Source organism: Caretta caretta, chromosome 10 (assembly GCF_965140235.1).
Source record: "Caretta caretta isolate rCarCar2 chromosome 10, rCarCar1.hap1, whole genome shotgun sequence".
Taxonomy (NCBI): domain Eukaryota; kingdom Metazoa; phylum Chordata; order Testudines; family Cheloniidae; genus Caretta; species Caretta caretta.
This window is the reverse complement of record NC_134215.1, coordinates 23,538,848-23,560,906: the sequence shown is the minus strand read 5'-3', so window position 1 is coordinate 23,560,906 and position 22,059 is coordinate 23,538,848. Positions and strand designations below refer to the sequence as shown.

Genomic DNA, 22,059 nt, shown 5'->3' with positions numbered 1-22,059 from the left:
GAAAGCATTAGGATTGCACAAGTGTTACTGCCTAAGGTGGACTGCAGAACATTAATTACTATTAATGTGTGAAAATGAAAGAGATCATCTGACCTCTTAAATCCTAGCATTGAATTTATAGGAGTCACAGTTGGAAAAAATCTGATGTGGTAAAAAGCTAAATGTATTTGAGGTGGAAATAATGGATCCCCACAATGGCATACTTTAAATGGTCACTTTTCTAAAAAGAACTACACTTCTAAATAACACGTTAAAGGAAAGCCCAAGAATTTTGGACTCCTATAATGTGTGCTGATGCTTTTAAATATCTGTGTGTCGTTTATTTCCATTAGAGCCCCTCCATTCCAGTTCAGATGCATTGTTTGAATTTCTTTGGCTTTACAGAGCAAGCGCCTCTCCAAGTGGCAGAAAAATGTTTGGCAGATTGTAGCACTTAGTGCGCTCTTCACATCATCCATCCATCTTCTAGAGGGATAGCGAGGGAGCAGGGGCTGTCAGGAATACAAAGGGCAGCATAGTTCCTGGGGAGAATGTGCTGTGAGGAGTATAAGATGATGTGGTGAGTAGCTGGGGTTCCTTCACTGGTGTTTTAGGGTCCTCTGGCTCCACAGTAGATTTCCCTGTGTACCCACAAGCTTAAAAGTTTTTCCCCACAGTAGTCATTTGGATAGGCCTTCCGAATTGTCTATATTGAGTATTATAGCAGAGCAACAGCTCTGCTGTAGTTAAAGTTAAGACCAGCTTTCTGTTTAAAGCGCAACTCTAAGTGCTCTAAAATCTACACCTTTACATTTGGTGTGCCTAATAAGGACATGGGGTTCTGCTAGTGATCCAAATTTAGGGCCACTTGACTAAGGGGAGCCTGAGATAAAAACCAGAGTGCAGATCATCACACCAGGGTCTCCAGCAGTTGAGGATTACACCAACAGAGTGCTTGGCACCCAGCAGCTCTTTGGGGAAAACCAAATTAAAACGTTATATGAAAAAGATTTTGCTTCTCCAGTTAGCCTCACGTGCTTATTCTTGCTCCTAATAGATTGCACTGAGTGTGAATAGACAGAGGAGTTAGCAGCAGTGCTGTGCTGTGATATTTTTAGTAAGGCATGCAATTCTACGCATGTACTAGGTGGTCCAATATGTCATCCTTCGTGCAGCATTACCTTGTATACATGGCATATACAAGGTCAAACTGTGTGGAGGACACCATTTTGTTCTACAAAATGGCATCCTCTGTGTGCATCTGGGGGCCGGATAGCATTGTCCCATGGGCTGGACCAATAGGTGTACAATGCATGGCTTGCATACATACACAGCATACCACTGGTTAGCAGGATTGTTAGTCCTCAATACCTCAAGAGGATAAGCAGTTGTTCTTTGAACCCAACTTCCCCAGCTAGTGTCCGTTCAAGTCCCACCTTGGACAGAAAACAGGAAATGGTTGGGAGGCGTATTACTAAAATCTGCCTCTGTCAGGGTGGCTTCTGTTTTGGGGGAAGTAATCAAAAATATTTTGTTTAAAAATAAATAAAGATAGCTGAATGCTTGCTGGCAAGGAAGGTTCATTTTAGGGGGTGGAGGAGTTGGAGGAATAGGGGCGAGAGGGGCTTGAGGCTGCATTGAGGGGAGAGGGGATAGATGGAGATGGGTGGTAAGAGAGGTGAGAGGGGTTGAGAGCTCAAGAGGGAGGGTGTAGGTCATTGGGAGAGGAACTGGGGAGAATAGGAGCAAGGACAGCTGTCAGTCTCAGGTTCTCCTCTTCTCTGTGTGACAGGATCTAGGGGGATGTCTTCCTACTCCATGTGACTGGGATCTGGGGGTCTCTGCCCCCTTTTTTGTGGCCCAGGTTCTGGGGGCCTCCCCTTTATGGGGAAGGGTCACCTTCTTTGAGCAATGCCCCATAATACTAGGCAGACATACTTGCACTCTACCTTTTCACAGCAGAGCTACCTGCACTTTCCATACACTCTGAAATGGAGCCTATGCCCCCAACAGAATCCCACACTTGTAAAATTAACAACCATTTCATACCTTCACATTTTCACACAGGATACCACCTAAACCTATACTGTTCCCTGCCCATCTTTAAATCCACAGACTGATCTCACATCACACCTCACTACTGATATTACCCATGGCAAGAAGACCCCAGGGCCCTGCCACTGACACAACCTACACAGTTCTGTATTGAGATGATGCAGAATGGAACCTCCACATACATATGCTTCTCTTTCGTTGGATAACATATATGGAGGGACTGAGAGCCAGATCTCCTCATATCAAAATCACAACATATTCAATACAGCTACACTTAACATAGTGAATGCAGCTGGAGTGCTTGCAGCTAATTCCCAGTGGCTATTGCCAGCTCCAGGGGGTCAGAATTAAGGTTCTGTGGGCGTTTACGTTAACTGAAGTTTGAGTTTTGCTGAATTCGATGTTCAGGAAGGTCATGAGCTATCGATGGACAGCCTAAACTCTGTTAATGAACTTTTTTGCCCTTTAATCATTCCGAATAGGAAGCTTGCAAAATGCATGTTAAATAATTCCTACTAGGAAATACATCACTGCCAGATAATCAAAGCTCTAAAGCATTATGAAATATGTATTTAGCAACAGTTCCAAATGTTTCATGGCAGACGCTGCTTTTGGTCACTTTGAATAGCTCTTTGATGGATTTCTTGATGGCAAATATATTAAGTTAAATTACAGTGCTAGGTAATTTTTTTAAATGTTTACTTTTTGGAATGCTACCTTATGAAAAAGAGATTAAAGTATTTTACACAAAGGGTGGCACTTTCAAAGTCATCCAAGTGACTTAAGAACATGCGTCCCATTGACTTTCAATAGGACTTGGACTCCTCAATTCTTGCTTAAGGTGAAACTCCGAACTTCAGCAATTTCAGTATATCCAATACTTCTATGCCTTCTGTGCCTTTTATTTTTTTTAGACACCAACATCAGTTAACCATGAGTGGATCTAATTTTCAGTCTCATCTCTGCATTTTCCCCTCATTTGTGGGAAATTTTAAATATAAGATCATCAATTATGTAATCTAGTTTTGCTGTGATTTTGATATGAGGAGATCTAGCTATAATTATATATAATAAAGAGCCAGGCCATAAAAATAATCATAGAATCCTAGAATATCAGGGTGGGAAGGGACCTCAAGAGGTCATCTAGTCCAACCCCCATTCAAAGCAGGACCAATCCCCAATTTTTTCCCCAGATCCCTAAATGGCCCCCTCAAGGATTGAACTCACAACCCTGGGGTTAGCAGGCCAATGCTCAAACCAATGAGCTATCCTTCCCCCCTTAAAAACGCTTTTTTTATTTGCCTTTTGGTTTGTGAGCACTTGGGTCACTTTTTCTGGCTTTTCTCCACACTCATGAAGGCTAGAAACCTTTATTTTATTTTATTTTTATTTTTTTTAATGACAGCAGAGATTGTTGCATTGCAGGACTCCAGAAGTTTGGGAAAACACCAGATATGAGACTTGTGATCGAGTTGCAACAGCTGTCAGTACAAGGGATGAGATTATCATGTGTTTAAGTGCTTTGTTGAATCAGGACGTATATCCCTGTGCATGTCACTAAAAACCTAGCCACTACCATCTGCTAAAACTAATATTTCCACAAAATATTTGGAAAGCTAAACTTTGGTTGGAATTGCAGCTTCATACATACAGTAGCACATTTTTCTCTTCAATGAATTTGTTCATCTTGTGTTCAAATAGTTATGTCCGCTTTTTGATTGCAGACAGAACGTCTTTTTAATGCACACTGAAAATAATGTATTGGAACATTTTGATAGTCATCTGCAAAGGTAAAAGAAAGGAAGATGGAGAGACATGACAAGCTAATGGAGAGGAAGATAGGTCATTGAAGCTCAGAAGAGAGGCAAAACCCAAATCAAGGATTAGGAGAACTGTGGGTGGGTGAAAGGACCATTTAACAAGAAGCTACAGTCATCTTAGTGAAAAGGTGTGGACTTAAAAGGTGATAGGAAGGAGTGGGAGTAAAATTAGTCATTGAATACCGAAAAAACATATACTACATGGCAAAATGTTGAGACTAAAAATTATTAGAGCATGTCTGCCATACAATCCATTTTTGGGTACTGATTAGAGCTGTGCAAACTGCTGGCAGCAAAACCCTAGACTCCACAAAACTTGTCAGGTTTTGTGGTTTTTGTACCAAACCTGGTCTGAGCTTCACATATGTAATATTTGTGACCACAGATGGATTATTTTGAATCAAAACAGTGCAAAATTTGCAGTGATGGTTGACGGAGTTTTTGAGATTTGGGGTTTAAACCTATGCAAGTTGAAATTGAAGAGAATGTTTGAATGAAGTTGTGTGAAGGAAAACCCCCACTTTTTGGCAAAGATGTGAAATATCAACAAAGAACATTTGAATTTCAAACTTTGTTTTTTACTTACTGTACATGCACAGAGAAGCCTGAGTTGTGGATTGTTTGACTTATCTTGTAAAGTTAGGAATGACAATCCAGGAGGAGGTGGAAAGTTGGCCAGAACCTGCTGGTTTGCTCTTGGGCACTCTCAAACTGACTCTGCAGATCAGAGTTATTAGAGCAGTATGGGGAGGAAAAGAAACGACGACACCGGAGCTTAGGTGAATGGAGATATGACTGTATGGGAGAAATTTGTGTTTCTCGGTGGAGGACTGTGTTCCATGTCTCAACTTTGTGGATTTTTTCCTCCACTATGTTTTGTCTGATCTGTAGGACTGTCTCCTTATTTGAGATGACAGAATTAAAGCTAAACCATTCAGAAGTAGAGGCAGAGGGGGAAACTCTGAAATTTAAGACAGAGCGATCATGGCCTTCATCACCCTCAAAGAAATACAGTAGTATTGTTAAAGTAAAACTGAAGAGATACGGCAACTTCATGTCTGCACTGAAACATCAGTGGCATCTTATAAAGCATTCCTTGGCAATACTGTTAATATGTATGTAAGAAACTCAATGTTGCCCTGTGAAACTTGTCCATTTTCATCATGCAGAAAAGGCATTCTTCTATAGCAGCTTAGGGAAATGCATCCTTCCTGGTATCAAGTCTTAAATTTCAAGGGAGCATGTTGCTAGATACAGAAGGTTCACACCTTCTTGTCAACTGTCTAAATGGGCCGTCTTGATTATCACTACAAAAGTTTTTTTCTCCTGCTGATAATAGCTCATGTTAATTAATTAGCCTCTTACAGTTTGCATGGCAACTTCCACCTTCTGTGTGTGTGTGTGTGTATCTTCTTACTATATGTTCCATTCTGTGCATCTGATGAAGTGGGCTGTAGCCCATGAAAGCTTATGCTCTAATAAATTTGTTAGTCTCTAAGGTGCCACAAGTACTCCTGTTCTTTTAGAAGGTTCATGGTTATTGGAATGGAAATGGGGCACATGTATCAGTGTCTGCATTTCTAAATTTTACCTTTACCACCACTTGAAAGCAAGCTGCAGAGGTTACAGATGAAGGTACTTTTAGGACAGGGGTGGGCAAACTTTTTGGCCTGAGGGCCACATCGGGTTTCCAAAATTGTATGGAGGGTCAGTTAGAAGAAGCTGTGCCTCCCCAAACAGCCAGGCTTAGCCCGGCCCCTATCCGACCGCCCCCCCTGCTTCTCACCCCCTGATGGCTCCCCCGGGACTCCTACCCCATCCAACCCCTCCTGTCCCCTGATGCCCCCCCTCCCCCAAGACTCCTGCCCCATCCACCACCCCCTGCTCCCTGACCGCCTCCGGAACCCCTGCCCCCCACCACCCCATCCAACCCCTCCTCTCCTTCCTGACTGCCCTCCCAGGAGCTCTGTCCCATCCAACCCCCCTGTTTCCTGCCTTCTGGCAGCCGCAACCGCTATCCACACCCCCAGCCCCTGACCACCCCGTCGAACTCCCCTGCCCTCTATCCAACCCACTCCCCCCCGCCCCCTTACCGCGCTGCCTGGAGCACCGGTGGCTGGCAGCGCTGCTGCCGCGCAGCACAGAGCACCAGGTCAGGCAGGGACTCTGCAGCTGTGCTGCCCCAGGAGCTCACAGCCCCCCAGCCCAGAGCATTGCGCCGGTGGCACAGTGAGCTGAGGCTGCGCAGGAGGGGGAACAGTGGAGGAGGGGCCAGGGGCTAGCCTCCCAGGCCAGGAACTCAGGGGCCAGGCCGGAGGGTCCCACAGGTTGGACGTGGTCCACGGGCCGTAGTTTGCCCACCTCTGCTTTAGAACCTCTTAGGTCTCATTTCACTTCCAATAGCCATGACTAACTCTGCTTACTTTTTTCTTTGCAGATTGTTCCTGAAGAAGTCTCATGATTGAAATATATCTTTCTTTATCAAGGCTCTCAAGCTGAGGCATTTTAGACGATTAAGATTTTTTTTAAAAAATGAGATTTTTAACATCCCACTGCAGCACCTCTAAAATTCATCTGCAGATAAAGTGCTTAAAAACTTGTATTGATTATTTTTATTCTCCATTGATGTGACTTGGTGTGGGTCATCTTTTTCTGTTTTCAGCATGCATTCTTACTGAATCTGCTTTTATGTTTTCTTGTGTGAGATGATAGCCACATAAGATACTATTTCTTTTCTCTCATTAGTCAATGTAGCATTGTGTTAATTTTCCGAAATAATTGTTCTGAAAGTTTGCTGTACTTCTAGTTCAGGCCCTGCAAGGAGGAAAATGTTTTGTAGAGGGATACATTTTCATTACAAAATAGTTGGCAAATTTTGATTAATATTTTGTTCCAGATAACTTAATATAAACCTTCTACTTGTGGTCACAATTTGGCAAAACCTGTATTGACCTAACACTCAGTTCAGGGGAAAATGTTTGTTTTTTTCCCACTTACTGGTTATTGTGTGACTTACTTTTAAAAGTGAATGTTGTTAGCAAAAAGTATATAGCTTTGTGATGGGTAAATCACATTTTTTACTATGTAAAAAGCTCACGTTTTGGAGTATGCTCTCATCTGAGCTCACCTTACTTATCTTGTACTCACTGAGATAAATTATTCTCCAATGTATGTCATTTGTACGGACCCAACTTTGATTATTTATAAACATTAACTGTAATGTAAATTGCAGTCTCTGTTCCCGTCAAACAAATTGAGGCACATTAAGCACTTTTGGTACGTGCATTCTATGATTGTATGTCTGTAGAAAGCTCAACATAATGAAGCTGAGCAAGCTGCTGAAGTGAAATAAATCATAACTTATGCGTATTTCCAATGGCAAGAAACTGGATTTTGTTAAACTTCAGATAAAGAATTTAACACTGAAAAATTACTTCATATTTTTGTCTGATTGCAAAGAAGGTATATTTCTGCTAGGTTTAACTATTTTAGAGACCAGGTGGGTGAGGTAATGTCTTTTATTGGACCAACTTCTATTGATGTGAGAGAGAGCGGACTCTCACCAGCAGAAGTTGGTCCAATAAAAGATATGACTGCATCCCCTTTGTCTCTAATATCCTGGGGCTGACACGGCTACAACACTGCACAGGTTTAACTATTGATGGTTTTGTGAACTATTAAACTTTTGTCTGAAAACATGGCATATCTTTTTGCTTTGTCTCCCTCCGTGACACACACAGAAGCACAGGCTCAAAGGGGGAGCGCCCTGCCTCAGAAAAAATGGGCTACATGTTTTTCAGATATTTCCTGCCTCTATTATGAGAAATATGTCTAGGAATATAAACCTGCAGGCGTATAAGGAGATACTTCATTTTAATAAGAAGTTGAGGCCGCCTTTACTGTGCTTTAATTCTGTGTGGACTGGTTTTTTTATCCGTTTTTGAATTTATTTAACTTAGTGGCCTTATGTCTGCCTAATTCTACTCATACTGATAACATAAAGTGCCTGACATGCAAAGAGCATGATGAATGTGGGAAGTATACTGGAAAAATTGCCAACAAAAAAGAGCAGTGCTCACAGAACAGCAGTTCCTGCCAAATATCAATCTAAGTCCTTTAGAAGATTTCAGCTTGCTGGTCAGCCCAGTGCAGAAAGATTATGAAACTTTCTTTCTGAATGACAATATTGAAAAGCACACTAGTTAGTTACAAGTGCCTTTTATGCAAACTAATTGAACAGTCACAGACATAGACAAAGACATAGCAGGCTTACGCAGAGGCTTTCAGTCACTGAAGAGCCGCAACCCCAGTCCAATTAACTTTGGTAAATGTAATTAACAAAATCACAATTGTTGTTTTTATATTTTCTTTTCCTGTCATTACTGTGTACTGTTGATATGTATGTTAACCAGAAGCTTCCTCTTTCTTGTTCATCTGCTGCTGCCTGATTGATTAAATGCTACAATTAGATGATTGTAGCATCAAAGTTACTTTGTATTGTGTGAAGGATTCAGATGATAGGATAATTAGAAATGAGCCAAGCTGTGTTGGAAGAAAACAAGTGACCTCTACAATTTACAGGTCAAATTGGGACAGGTGGTACTGAGGGGTGTGGTGGGTTGTTTTGTTTTTTTTTAAAGGTGCTTGTTGATGCTCACTTAAACTTTTCTCATCTATGTGATCTTGTTCAGATACATTTGTGGGAGTTCATAGCCAATAAAAGGAAGAAATTTGAGGTCCAACATTAATTTGAGATTTGGAGAAAGCTCCTAAGTCCTAGATGGTCTCTGGCAGAGCATCCTCTTCCTGTTGGCAGCCTGAGGTACTGAACAGACTTGCCACACTCAGCATATGCCTCTTGGCTAACAAAACGGATTTCACGTTGCTGGCTCTGCAAGACAGTCTTAAGTGTACTGAGACAGGTAGCTTGCGTGTTAAAAAACTGTAGTTTGGACAAAGCAAGTTATTTAATAATGGATGCAGACAACCTCAGAAAAATAAACTCTGTTTCACCACTGAGAATCTAAATCTGTGTTCTCTAAAGTAAATTTGGATTTTTTCTCTAGACTTCCAATATATTTGTTGATAGAGCTCTAGCTGTGCAAGCAACCCTTGTGGGCTTACAGAAATGTATGCGCTTAAAATTAATGAGAATAAAATTTTATGCTTAAAATTTAAGCATAGATGTAAAAACAGCTGCAACAGACTAGTCATTGGTAAAGCTGAGGAATTACAAATCAAGAACAGTGGATGGGATTTTACTTTAACATAGCTGTTGACAGGACAATTGAGTTAAGCAAAAACAAATTTATATGTAATATTTTAATGGTTAGAGAATGAGAGCGGGAGATAGGATTCCTGGTTTCTATTCCCAGCTCTATTGCAGATGTTGTCCATGGCTTACTGGCATCTGTTCCCATAATCTTTAAAATGGGCATGAAACTTTCCTACTTCACGGGGGCAATTTGAGCATAACTGTGCATAAAGCTTTTTGAGATCCTTGGCTGAAAGTTGCTATAGAAACATAGATTACACGAAAGTCAGCACAGCAGTATAGTTTTAGGTTTTATTAGATTTAATAGGCAATTAATGTACAGTTCTAAGGTCTAATTGCTTGTTCTTAAATTCTTAATTATGAAAGCTGGAATTGATGGGGTTTTCATCTAAAACTTCTCAGAGAGTCACAGCAATGATCAAGTGAGGAGGTCAAAAATTCAAAATTAAATGTATGTTTTCATTTTAGAAGTTTTGTGATGTTCAGAGCTGGATGTCTGTAGGACTAGGTATCCAAGATAGGTGGAGGCCTCTTCAACTCTTGCAAATGGGGGTGTAGTAGTTCCCTTAAGCCCATATGAGAGACTGCACACACACCCTTCTCAAAAAAACAAACACACATGCACCCTTCTCTGGAAAGAGACACTAAAGTCACACTCATTGACTGTACTAAAAATGGATTTTTATCCAATCTGGTAGACAGCACAGCTTAGTCGAGTAAAGACACGAATGAAGATAATGGGTATGTTCCCGAGTACGTACCTTACATGTCTCTCTACATGCCCAAGCCATGCCTCCCCGTGTATGCTGCTGCCGTTTGCAGTGTAGTGTCTCAAAGCCTCTCTGCTGCTGGAGTCCTTCCTTGCCACAGTGAAAGGCTGAGAAAACGGGGAAAGTCTCCCCCCGCTCCCACTTCTGGAGCCTTTCCCTACTGCCTCGTCCCTCCAGAGCCTTTCAGTGACACATGTAGCTACAACCCACTGTGTGGAAGCAGCTTGCATTTCACTGACACGGCACACTGCCTCCAGTGGTGTGTAGATGTAGGCCTATGGTGCCAGTATGTGGTAACTAAAACTTAATGGGACTTTAAGCTGGCCAAAACCTCAAAGAAATGCTCTTTTGGCACAGTGCCGTTTGCAAGCGATAAGTTGATTTTTGTAAGCAATAAATGTGATTATAAAAGTCATGTACAAGTTCTCTCCATTTCAGACACATAGAATAGTTCAAAACTGATTCTATGGATTTATTGCTTGGAGTTGGTCCAAAAGATACAAACAATTTATACCTAAAAGAAACAGTCTGTCTTAATTATTTTGAGGACAATAATTGCTAGTACACTACTGGGACTCGAAGAAGAGCAGCAAGTTTGGTAATCAAACTATTGTTGAGAGTTTAATAGACCTGTCTACCTGGTCTTTTTCCTTGTGTCTTAAAAATACTTGATTGAGTTTCAGATGCTCTGCAGTATTTGTCCAGATCTGTCACTGGAAGTTTGATATTTCTCAAAGAATCCTGAGTCTGCCCATTGCTGCTAAGTCCATAATGAGTTTACCATGTTCTGTTGACTATACATTTCCCAGTATGATATTGCTTATTTTGCTTGCTCTAGTATTTTTGCCTGTTAATGTTTGGGGAAATGTGTATACTATGACATGTCTTGTTAATTTTTCAGTTAACTGCCTTAAAATTCCTTGAGGGCACATGTACTGGCTTTAAAGTGAAGGTGTAGAAAGGGGTAATCAAGGAACCTAAATTTAATGGTAGCCAAAGAAATGATGCTCAGACATGGGGAATCTGAAACAATGCAATCATTAAGAGATTATACCGTATTCTTAACACAAACAGATTTACATGAAATAATTCCATTATAGAGATTACAAAATGACAAATGTAAATATCCTGGGACCAACATGGCTACAACACAGCAAACAACAAATGTAAAAGCATATGGAATCTACTTTTTCAGCACATTAGTCCCATAGAGATTCCATGTTTGTAGTGTCTCAACGATTGCCAGATCAGATTTGTTCATTTGACAAGTCATTGTTTTTTCTCAGTCCTGCAATTTTACCTTTTCTTTTCTGCAGATATATCTTCAACACAGCTTAACTAAGTCTGGTTTGCTGGTGTTGAGTGAGAGATCCCAAGTAGTTTTCAGATCCAGGATATATCTGCAAAGCTGCTAGCTGAGGTAGAGTAGAAATCCCTTCTTAAGCCTAGCAATATTGATCTGACTATCACTGAGATACCAAAATATAGACCCTTCTAGTGACACTTCCAATCACTTTTTAGAGTTGAACTACTTTTTAAAGGAGTTATTACGATTTCAAACTACAGAGGGCTTTGCCACCAAAAAAGAAAAGTCAATATCTCTCTCCCCTAGTCCATTGTCATTTCTGTCATGAAACTTCTAGGCTTCCCATATAAAAAAGGATTTAGCAGAGCATTCTCCTTCCATCTGACTTTTCATCACAGATTAATTGTAATCACATAATTAGCAAGCATCACATAATTTCCCCCAACACTAACCCAAAATCTGAAAGAAAAATGAAAGCCCTATCCTTATTCCTTAGTGATTTGGGAAAACTGGATATGCATAAAAATATATGTATGTATTCTGCATTGCATTTCCTGTTCCCAAAGCTAATAATCTCTTCTCTGGTTCTTGTTTTAAAAGTACTCTACTATTACTGGCAACATGTAATTGTTCCCGTTTTCCTCCTGTAATTTATGAGATAAGTTTTCATTTTATACTTTTCCAGAAATGTTTGTTTTGGTTATGGTCTCCCCTCAGACTCATAACATATGGGAAGGAAAGGCATTTTTCAAAATTGCTTTCTTGTACATTTGAACAGCTTTGACAACTGAGAGGAGATATTTGTGAAAGTAGCTGAACTTGTGGATGGACAAAAATTGAATATAATCTTTTAAAGTATTAAGAAGCTCCTTTTATGTGCTGTTACTCCTACCCCTTGTCATTCATAGTGTGATCATGGCTATATGTAGCTAATGGGGACTAATTAATTATTGCTTAACCTAGCCAAAAAGTCATAAGTGGTTCTCTTTAATAGATGGGACAAATAGTAATCCTAGTGAGGAAAGTGCAGTGTATTGCCAGACATCTGCATCTGATATTGTGTGCGCAGCTCAGTTTATCTAATAGCACTGGTTATGACACTGTTGCAACAAACAAGGCCTTTTTTCTGAGAGATGTAGAGCATCTGCAAAAAAAATTTAATTCAACAGTGTCAACATCCATTGGAGTAGACTTCAGATTTGGGAGTCAGGAGATACTTAGCTTATTTCAGAATGGGGATATCTTCTGTTATATAATTCAAAGGAAAGAGCAGTATTTTTCTAGAGTGGATACATTTTAGGCAAGTAAAAAATTATTAAACTTCGTTCACTTCTGTAGGGGAATAAAATGCTAACGAGCTAGACCATATTAAAAGTTAAGGAGGAAAAGGATTAATCAAACTAGTTAACATAATAGAAGAAGAGGGAAGTTGTGTTATAAGCTATATGAAATGGGATGCAATTTACTGTGATCTGACTCAGTCAAAGCATAGATTATGCTGGCAGCAGTGTGTATAGTTAAAGTTGCAGAACACTTTCTATTATAAGACTCTGTTTTCAGTTGCTTATAACTTTGATAGATTTTACCCATTTGAGCTGAAATTTCTGTGCCAGGTGTCTATCTCTGACATTAATTTTTTTTGCTAAAATATAAAAAAAAAAATTTTCCAAGAATGAAATTAGGAAAATACGTTTGGCCAATGCTTAAAAAAAAAAAGGTCTTAACTGCTGGGAAGTTCTAGTATCTCTATGCTTTTATGCAGGGACTTGAAATTTGGCAGAGAGGTTGCTCTAGTCCCAGTGAATAACCACCCACATTTGTATGCCTCTGAAAATCACTATTTGCACATTCTCAGTAGAAGTTTGTTAGAGTTTGGTCACAAAATTCTCCAACATTCCTTCTTCACTGAGGAGGACTTTTCCTGCAATTACTCTTCCCATTTGTCACGGTGGCACTGGACACCAGACCTGATCAGGGACACGTTCTTCTGTGTTGTCAATGCTCCCACTTCTGACACCTAAACATCATGGATGAGAAGGAGAAAGTACCAGACTCTACTGCAAGGGACTGACTAGTGAGGGGAGGGATACAGTGTGTGGGGAGGGGAGAATGACAGGAGTAGAAGGATTTGTAACTGCTAGAGAATATTCTCCTCTGGCCTTGGAATGGAATCCAGGATTCCCCGTCACAACATTCCTCTGGTGCCAGCAAATATTCGTTAATCCCACTGTCAAAATGTCTCATACTCTTTTGTTGTCTGGAGGATCCTTGTGTTATTTGTTTCATAATATGGAAGGTGTGTAATGAATGAGGGTTGGGATTGCAGGAATGGTCTCATAGTTAAGACTGTTGAATGGCACCCCGGAGAACTGGATTCTGCTCTGCCACAGAGTTTGTATGTGATAATAGGCAAATAACTTACAATGGCTCAACGCGAAAAAAATAGTTTTGTGTTCCTCATGTGCTGGGTGCTCAATTGAGATTTAGGGTCTGATCTGTAAAACTACTGAGCTCACACAAGTGCAAGTGAAGTCAATAAGTGTTTGATCCGAGTACGTATAAAGTTCTATAAAATGCTGAGTACTCTGCAAAATGAGGCCCTATGCTTCTTAAATTGATCACCCAAACTTAGCGCATACTTTTGGCAGCTTTGGCTTTAATCTCTCTCTGCCTCAGTTCTCTATCTGTAGAATACCCTTTTTCTGACACAGGTATATTGTGAAGACAAATTCATTAGTGTTTGTGAAGCAGTCATAAAATATCCATGAGGAAAATAATTCTTTATTCAGTGCAACATTTGGAGAGTGTGCAGTAAATAAGGTGTGAGACTACACACTGATGAGAATAAAAAGATATAATAAATATCTGAATCCCTTTGCATTGACATGAACATTAATACTCTACTTTCTGTTTTCTTCCAAATACATAAATGACCAATGCAGTTATGGGTGGATCCCTATCCACACCCTGAGTATCTAGAAAGCTGCAGCCTGGGGATATGAAGGTACAAACTAAGAGCATAGTCCTGCAAAACCCTCGTGATCTCACAGAAGTCAGTGGGGCTATTTGTGTGACATAGGACTGATTTACACACACAATTTTTACCAGTATAACTATTTGGGTTAGGGGTGTGATTTTGTTTTTACCAAAATAGTTAATCCACTTCAGTCCCTAGAACGGATGCAGTTCTGCCGGTGTAAAGATGCATTATACTGGTATAGCTTTTTCCTGTCCTTGTTGAACCATAGTGAACACTTGCAGGAGGAGCAAAATAAGAAGAAAACTTAAGTTTACAAAAAATTAAATATAAGCAAGTTAGAGGTAAGGAGTAGCAACGTGAACTTTAATTTGTAAAACTGGCAGAACAGAAGGCAGTCAGTGATATGAAGCAACAGGCTAGAGGTCTTAACAAATTAGTCCTGACTACTTCGCCACGTGTTCTTTTTAATAACCTGGTTGAGAAGCAGCTGCCAGCTCTGTTTAATGTGCACCTTTAAACGTCCGCAGATCGGCACCTAATTTCTCTGCTCAGGGAGGAGCCTACAGTTGTTGCAGAATAGGGTTGAGGATTCATTGTTATAAAGCTCTCTGGAAAAGGTTACACACTGCCTACTCATACTACACCCAAATCTGGCCTATATCAGGCTCACTCTTCAAAGAGCAAAAAAAGTCTTGTAAAAGTGAGTGCGAGAGAGAATTTCCTGTGTCTAACTCATTATCGGGGTTTGACTGACATGAAAAAATGGAATCGAAACTTTTGTGATTCTCAGAAATGATTGTGCTTGGCCTGTGTGGTCTCAAGGCCATTGATTGTTCCCTGTTTCCCAGCATAACTGGTCTTCCAAAATGTGAAGTATGTACCAGAAACCTAATATGCATTTATTTTTGCAAAAAATAAACTTCAGTGGGCATGAATGCTACAGAACTCCTTCAGATTTGAAGTAGTTCAGTTTGTGGTTCCCTTCACATAAACCATCAGGCACCATTGTATGCAGCCTCAGTTTGTTAATTCATCTAAAAGATTGTGGAAGATCAATCAGTTTGGTTTCTGAAACAAACATAAATAAATCCTTGTGTTTTACAATATAGATAGCTGCTTACTACACTATTGTTTTTCTCTAAAATAGGTCTATTCCACTATGGTTATGTGTACATTTTTGAAACAGATTTTGATGTGAGACTTTATGAACATTGACTTAAAATATCAGAAAATCCTGATATGTCACTGTAAGTCTTCCACAGTGGATAGGTGTATGGTCTTAATGAGATGGACAGAATAGTGTGTAAACATCGAGCTATAAGAGTATAGACACAGCTTTTATCTGCACACTTCATAATCTTTACTGTTACTACCATGTTCTCCATAGATTCTTTAAAATAGAGTCAGGAATGGCACTGTATCCTAAAATGAAGGACTGTGGTTAAGTTAGAAGATTTTTCAGGGAATTATGGAACAAAGTCATAGGAGATATTGTAGGAATATCATGGCATGTGATAAGAGACGTTATGGTGGATTTATGTATTATTGTAACAATGAAATTTAGAATTACAGCAAATAACATTCAAAAACTTATTTAAATGGAAAAGTACAAGCACAGTCTCTAGAGCCAACTAAGAACTAAGTCTCCAGCCCTGCAACAAGCTCCATGTAGGTCTAAAACCGCAGGTTGGCGTTATAAGTATTAACTTTCTCATTACTTAACATTACTTAGCAGCAGGTAGTCTTAAAGTAAATATGTATTAAGTTATCATTTCTGTATTTAAATATTTCCTTAGGAGCTTAATAAATTTTCTTTCCATTCCAAGTACCAGACCGTGATTTAAATTGAAATATTTATGTAAGCAACCATGGGTGCTGCCACAACCCCTTGGCTTGAAGTGATTTCCATCATGTATAGGGTTTACAGTTGGTTCAATGGCCCCTCTATACAAATTGTTCCAGCACCCCTGTAAGCAGCCCTAATTAAAAAGCAGTGTCTTGAACTGCAAAAGCTTGAGTGAATTCGAGAGAATTATTTTAATTTTTAATTTTCCATCTCATTACAATGGATGTAATTTTAAAAACTGGGATTTTCAAAGACACCTAAGAGAATCAGGCACTCAATTTCCATTGAAAATCAATCAGATTCGGGGACCTAATTCCATTTAAGTAGAGGAAAAATCAAAGCCTAAATGCATGGAGTGAAATGCTGGTCCTAAAGAAGTCAATGGAAGTTTTGCTGTTCACTCCAGTGGGGCCAGGATTTCACCTTAGTATGCCATGTGGAATTTACTATGGTATCTTGTATGTTGCAACAACGTACTTGTACAGTGATAAATGTTTACGCTGAGGAATACTGAATTTATTATGGTATATACAAATAATGGAAACAAATTAATCATTTAGTATGTCTGTATTTTTGCATAGCATTGGAAGTATTTATTTATCTTACCTTTGAGTATCCAACTAAGGTACTGACAAAATGTTTAGTGAGGGAAGCACTGGTCATTTAATGTTCTGCTTTGTGGGCTAATTAAAAAACAAAAAACAAGAAATTCAACTGTCAAAATAAAGTGTCTGCCAATAGGAAATTGAAACATCAAGTTGCTTAATTTTATGGTTAATACAGAATTAGTTTCCAGATAATAAATTCAGGGATCACATCAGAAACAACAAACAAACAAAAACGAGCTAAATGAGGGATTCAATGGGCAAATGCTTTTGCTAAGAAACAGGCATCAGAATTAAGTTCTGCTTCAAAAATCAAGGGCAAGCTTTATCTAAGGGTATGTCTAAACAGAGATCTGATTGCAGTACATGTAGACGTACCTGAGCTAACTAATCTAGGAATGAAGCTGCGGCACCATGGGCTTCAGTGCCAGCTAGCTGCCTGAGAAAGTGTCCACTGTCCCACTTGTATGGCCTTTGATGAAGCCTTTGCTGCTCCAGCTTAATTGCTATTGGTACCTTGATAGGTTGGGTATATCTACAAGAAAGGTAGTTACAACCCATGGTTGCAGAGTAGTCATATCCTTAGAGACTCCACCATCCTAACATATATGACTAGCCTCTAACCAAAAGGAGCGCACCTTACCTTAGACCTTTGTTCCTCCTATGGCGCTGAAACTTTGGGCAGTCCAGTTCCTAACTGTGATACTTCTTCCCAGGTGATGCCTGTTGTCATAAATATAAAAGGAAGGCTAACCACCTTTAAATCTCTCCTGGCCAGAGGAAAAACCCTTTCACCTGTAAAGGGTTAAGAAGCTAAAGATAACCTCGCTGGCACCTGACCAAAATGACCAATGAGGAGACAAGTTACTTTCAAAGCTGGAGTGGTGGGAGGGGTGGGGGGGACAAAGCGTTCTCTGTCTGTGTGGCTTTTGCCGGGACAGAGCTGGAATCCAGGTCAGAACTCCTGTAAAGAGTTAATAAGCAATCTAGTTAGATATGCATTAGATTCTGTTTTGTTTAAATGGCTGATAAAATAAGTTGTGCTGAATGGAATGTATATTCCTGTTTTTGTGTCTTTTTGTAACTTGAAGTTTTAGCCTAGAGGGATTCTCTATGTTTTGAATCTGATTACCCTGTAAGGTATTTACCATTCTGATTTTACAGAGGTGATTCTTTTACTTTTTCTTTAATTAAAATTCTTCTTTTAAGAACCTGATTGCTTTTTTCATTGTTCTTAAGATCCAAGGGTTTGGGTCTGTGTTCACCTATGCAAATTGGTGAGAATTTTTATCAAGCCTTCCCCAGGAAAGGGGGTGTAGGGCTTGGGGGAATTTTGGGGGGAAAGACGTTTCCAAGTGGGCTCTTTCCCTGTTATATTTGTTAGACACTTGGTGGTGGCAGCAATAAAGTCCAGGGACAAAAGGTAAAATAGTTTGTACCTTGGGGAAGTTTTAACCTAAGCTGGTAAAAATAAGCTTAGGGGGTTTTTCATGCAGGTCCCCACATCTGTACCCTAGAGTTCAGAGTGGGGAAGGAACCTTGACACCCGTGCATTCAGTATCCTCTGTCAATGTCTTCTCCCAGTTCTTTTTTGGCCTTCCTCGCTTTCTCTTTCCTCCCTTGGGTACCCAGTTTAATGATTGCTTGTCATGCCTCCCATCTTCCATATGGTGTATGTGTGCCAACCACCTAAGCCTTCTTTCTTTGATGATATTGTGCAACAGGTCCTGACCTGTCAGCTCCCTTACTCTCCCATTGGTTGTTTTCTTTCCATAAATGTATAATATATTCCTCAGCCATCTGTGATGAGCAGCCTCCAATCTCTGTTAACCACTGTCATTGTCCAAGTCTCTGCTCTGTATAGTAGTGGGCTCAGTACTACCTCATGGTATAATCTGACCTTTTGTTTGATGGGGAGACTTCTGTTTGACCAGATGATGATCATCCTTCCAAAAGTGTTGTTTCCTAATCTTGTATGAATACGTTCAGATGTCGCCATGCTCCCCAGATGACAGAACTCTTCTACTTCTCCAGTCTCTTTTCCGTCCAGTTTCCTTCATAATGATGGTTTTCTTTGCATTTACTTTCAGTCCAATTTTTTCTGCTTACCTCTAATACAAGGGCAGTCATTAAGTTCCACATCGTACTTAGAACAGTGATGTTGGCAAAGTAAAGGTCGTGTAACTCGTATCTGCTAAATCATTTTACATTGTCCACAATGCTTTTTGTTGCCTGCTTCATCACCCAATCAATTGCTAATGCAAAGAGGATTGGTGATACACACATCTTTGTCTAACTTCAGTTACAATATTGAACTATTCACCCAGACCTGTTTCTGACTTTACAGCATATCTACTTCATCATGTAAACTCCTTATCATGTTGATCAGCTTGCTGGTCTCCCATAGCTTTTAGTCTCTCTGTGGACATTAGCTTACGCTTTCTTGAAGTTGATTAAGACACGCTTTTGCCAAGCAGTATCGTTTTTGGTGATCTGTCTAAGAAGGAATATCTCTTCAGAACATGATCTACCTGGATGGAACCCAGCCTGTTCTCATAATATCTCATTCACTACCTTCAGTGATTAAAATGTCATGTGACGTTTTAAAAAATAATTTAAGCATTCCAAATTCTAAACGATTTGTCAGAGTAATCTACAGTGGGTTCTTACTACACTTAGCTATTTACAGTGAGCAAGTATTTCATTGTGTGTGTATTAGTGCTTTAACTGGGACTATAGTATAGCAAGAATACCACATTTTCAACTTTCCATCTTTTGTATTAAAGTTTTTTATTCAAAACTTCCTTGATATTTTCCTAATCAGAACAACCTTGATAATTTATTAAGTAGGAGCTTAGGGGACATCCACTTTGTGCACTTAAACTTAATCAGTGCAGCCATACCTCTCGCATGGTGCAGGACATCCCACATCTGGCCCCAATTTTTAAATTTGTACCACATTGCCATTTCAAAGTCTATATTCATCTAGTCTGCAAGTTTTCCTGGTTCTGAGCTGTACATCTTGGTGTCTGATGTCATCATGTCTTACACCCACAGCCAGTCACTGCCATGTTTGCACAAGCAGATGGAGCAAGGCAAATATGTGAAGGTAAATAGCTATAAACAGCTATAGCTACAGTCTCTAAAGTGACAAGAGCTTGCATAATTTTCGCTTTGTCATCATAAGAGAACCATGGCTGGTAGTTCAGACATAAAGGCCATATACAAGTTGCAAGATTATTGGCGTTTCTGGAGTTCTGCTGCATTTACCCCATTTTCTTCATTTTGGATATTTACATACCATTATTTTAGCATAAACATGAACAGCAAGGACTGCCATTCAAGCCCTCAGGTCGTCACAGCAGAGCAGAGGGGGGAAAAACACAAAAGATGTCAATAGAGGTCCTCTGGAGAAGACACAGAAGAAGTATTCCACATTGTAGAACAGCTGGTACACAGAATTCACCTGGGTCACTGATAGTCGATGTGGACAAATATTTGATTTCTACAATATCTGTGGATGTGACTATACTGTGATCCAGGAGGATATCAGATAATGTGGCATCAATGACTGGGAGAAATAACTTGGTGCTGCTCAGGCTGAAACAAATCAAGCAAAACAGAGTCAACGTGGGCGGTCTCTGCCATGTAGCAAATATCTACAGCAAATCCAGAATAAAACTTTCAGTACCTGCCGAGGAACTTATTTCTCATGTATACTGTCACTTCTCTTCAAGCTCCTAAAGGTATCAGCTACTAAAAGAGTGTGCCCTGTTCGTCGACGCTGAGTCATTGACTATAATAAGCTTCAGCATGGAGATGCCTTGGAACTTCTGTTGAAATGAACATATAAAAAGACTGCATTATTTAATGGCACAGTACTAGGTAACATTATTTAGAAATTCCCCTTAAGAGATCAGCTGTTTAAAAAAAAAAAAATGCAGCCAAAGCTATGTCTGTTCTGCTGCCACATTAGGGATTACAAGTAGCGCTGAAGAAGCCAGTCAGTGTATGGATCAGTTTTCAGTGTATCAGGTCCAAGATAGAGCTGATCTTCTTTCTTCAAGAACCAGTGGAGAAATAAAGCTTTATGAGAGACTTGTAATGACTGGCTTGTGTTTGCCCCACTCAAATGTTGAGCCTGAACATGCTTTCAGTATTGTGACAAAAGTCAAAACTGAGCTGAGACAAAGCCTCAACATTAAAACACTTAATGCTGATTTCTGTTAAAATAAGCGGAAATCGTGAGTGCTTTCAGCACAGTAGCCGAAGGAATTGTTGGGGTTGGCAAAAAAGCAACCCCAGAGTGCAACAACAGTGAGTGTTTGAACAAATTGACTTTTTATTTTAGTGTCAATAGTGGGTCTACAAAAAACACAGAATCATTTAGTTTCATTGAAACAAATTCCGGGCTATTTGCATGCTTATGTATCTTTTTAATAAAGCTGTGTGTTCAATAGAAATTTGATGTCCCCCATTTCAAGGTGTGTTGTCCTTTGTGCTGAGGGTCACTGTCTCTCATTTCAAAGTCTGGGACTTGAGAGGTATGGATACAACTGGTTATACCAAATGGCCTTTGTGGGATTTCTGGGAGTTCAGTAATCTTTTGGGGATTTCTTAAAATCATAGATACTCCTGACAACTACTCCTTGACAGTTCCTGTGTATAGCATCAGTGTACACGTTGCTGGGAAATAGTACACATCACATTTTCTGAATAACAGAAAAAATACCTAAATTTCTTATCTTAGACTATATAGAATAAGGAAGTAGTGGAGGCCCCATTGCTAGTCATTCAAATCTGGACTGGACAAAATATTTGAGAATATACTTTACAAAACAATTGGTATGGGATGAACTAAGCATTGGAATGAGAGCTGAGCAATATAAATTTTCAGATAAATTATAATTGTGTGAGCATAGGAATTAGAAACAGACAAGATGGCAGTATTTTGATACTGAGTTGGCATGAAGAGTGAATAAGCATTTGCTTAATATTGAGCATATACTTATCCCTTTAAAAAACTGCACAGTATAATTATGGGCTTCAACTGAAATCTTTTGCAGCACCCTGCAGAATAGTATTCTTCATTCTTTCAACCTATTCAGCAGAAGTATGGCTGTCACATAGAACTGTTTCATAGTCCATTTCATGCAAGTCATTCTGAAGAGTTGGAAGTGGAGAAACAAACACTGTTGTCCACCCTTCTGAACAAATGAGGTCAAGCAATCTCAGAATACAATATCAGTGTTCCTTTGTATAGTAGGAAAGAACAGGTCCCTCCACAGCAAATATTGGTGCAATGCTGTGGCCTGATTTGTGCAGGAGGTCTAACAATCCTTTCTGTCCTTTAAAATGTATAAATCCCCTTAATTATAGGTGCCAGAGCTGAGGAAACAATGACATTAACTGAACAACTTGTA

The 22,059-nt window shown here is 39.7% G+C and overlaps 1 protein-coding gene across 8 annotated transcripts in view; it reads left to right on the top strand.

Annotated features, from left to right (window-relative positions):
• CLEC16A (C-type lectin domain containing 16A) overlaps positions 1-22,059 on the top strand; it is a 191,175-nt gene that overhangs the window by 145,626 nt on the left and 23,490 nt on the right. Inside the window, exon 22 of one of the 8 annotated variants that reach the window (XM_048865585.2) lies at positions 6,292-7,223. The exons of the other annotated variants lie outside the window; for them this stretch is intronic. Within the exon in view, the coding sequence (XP_048721542.1) occupies positions 6,292-6,302 (11 nt within the window). The 3' untranslated portion in view covers positions 6,303-7,223. Of the gene's footprint in view, positions 1-6,291; positions 7,224-22,059 lie in introns of those variants that run through there. 8 annotated transcript variants of the gene reach the window in all.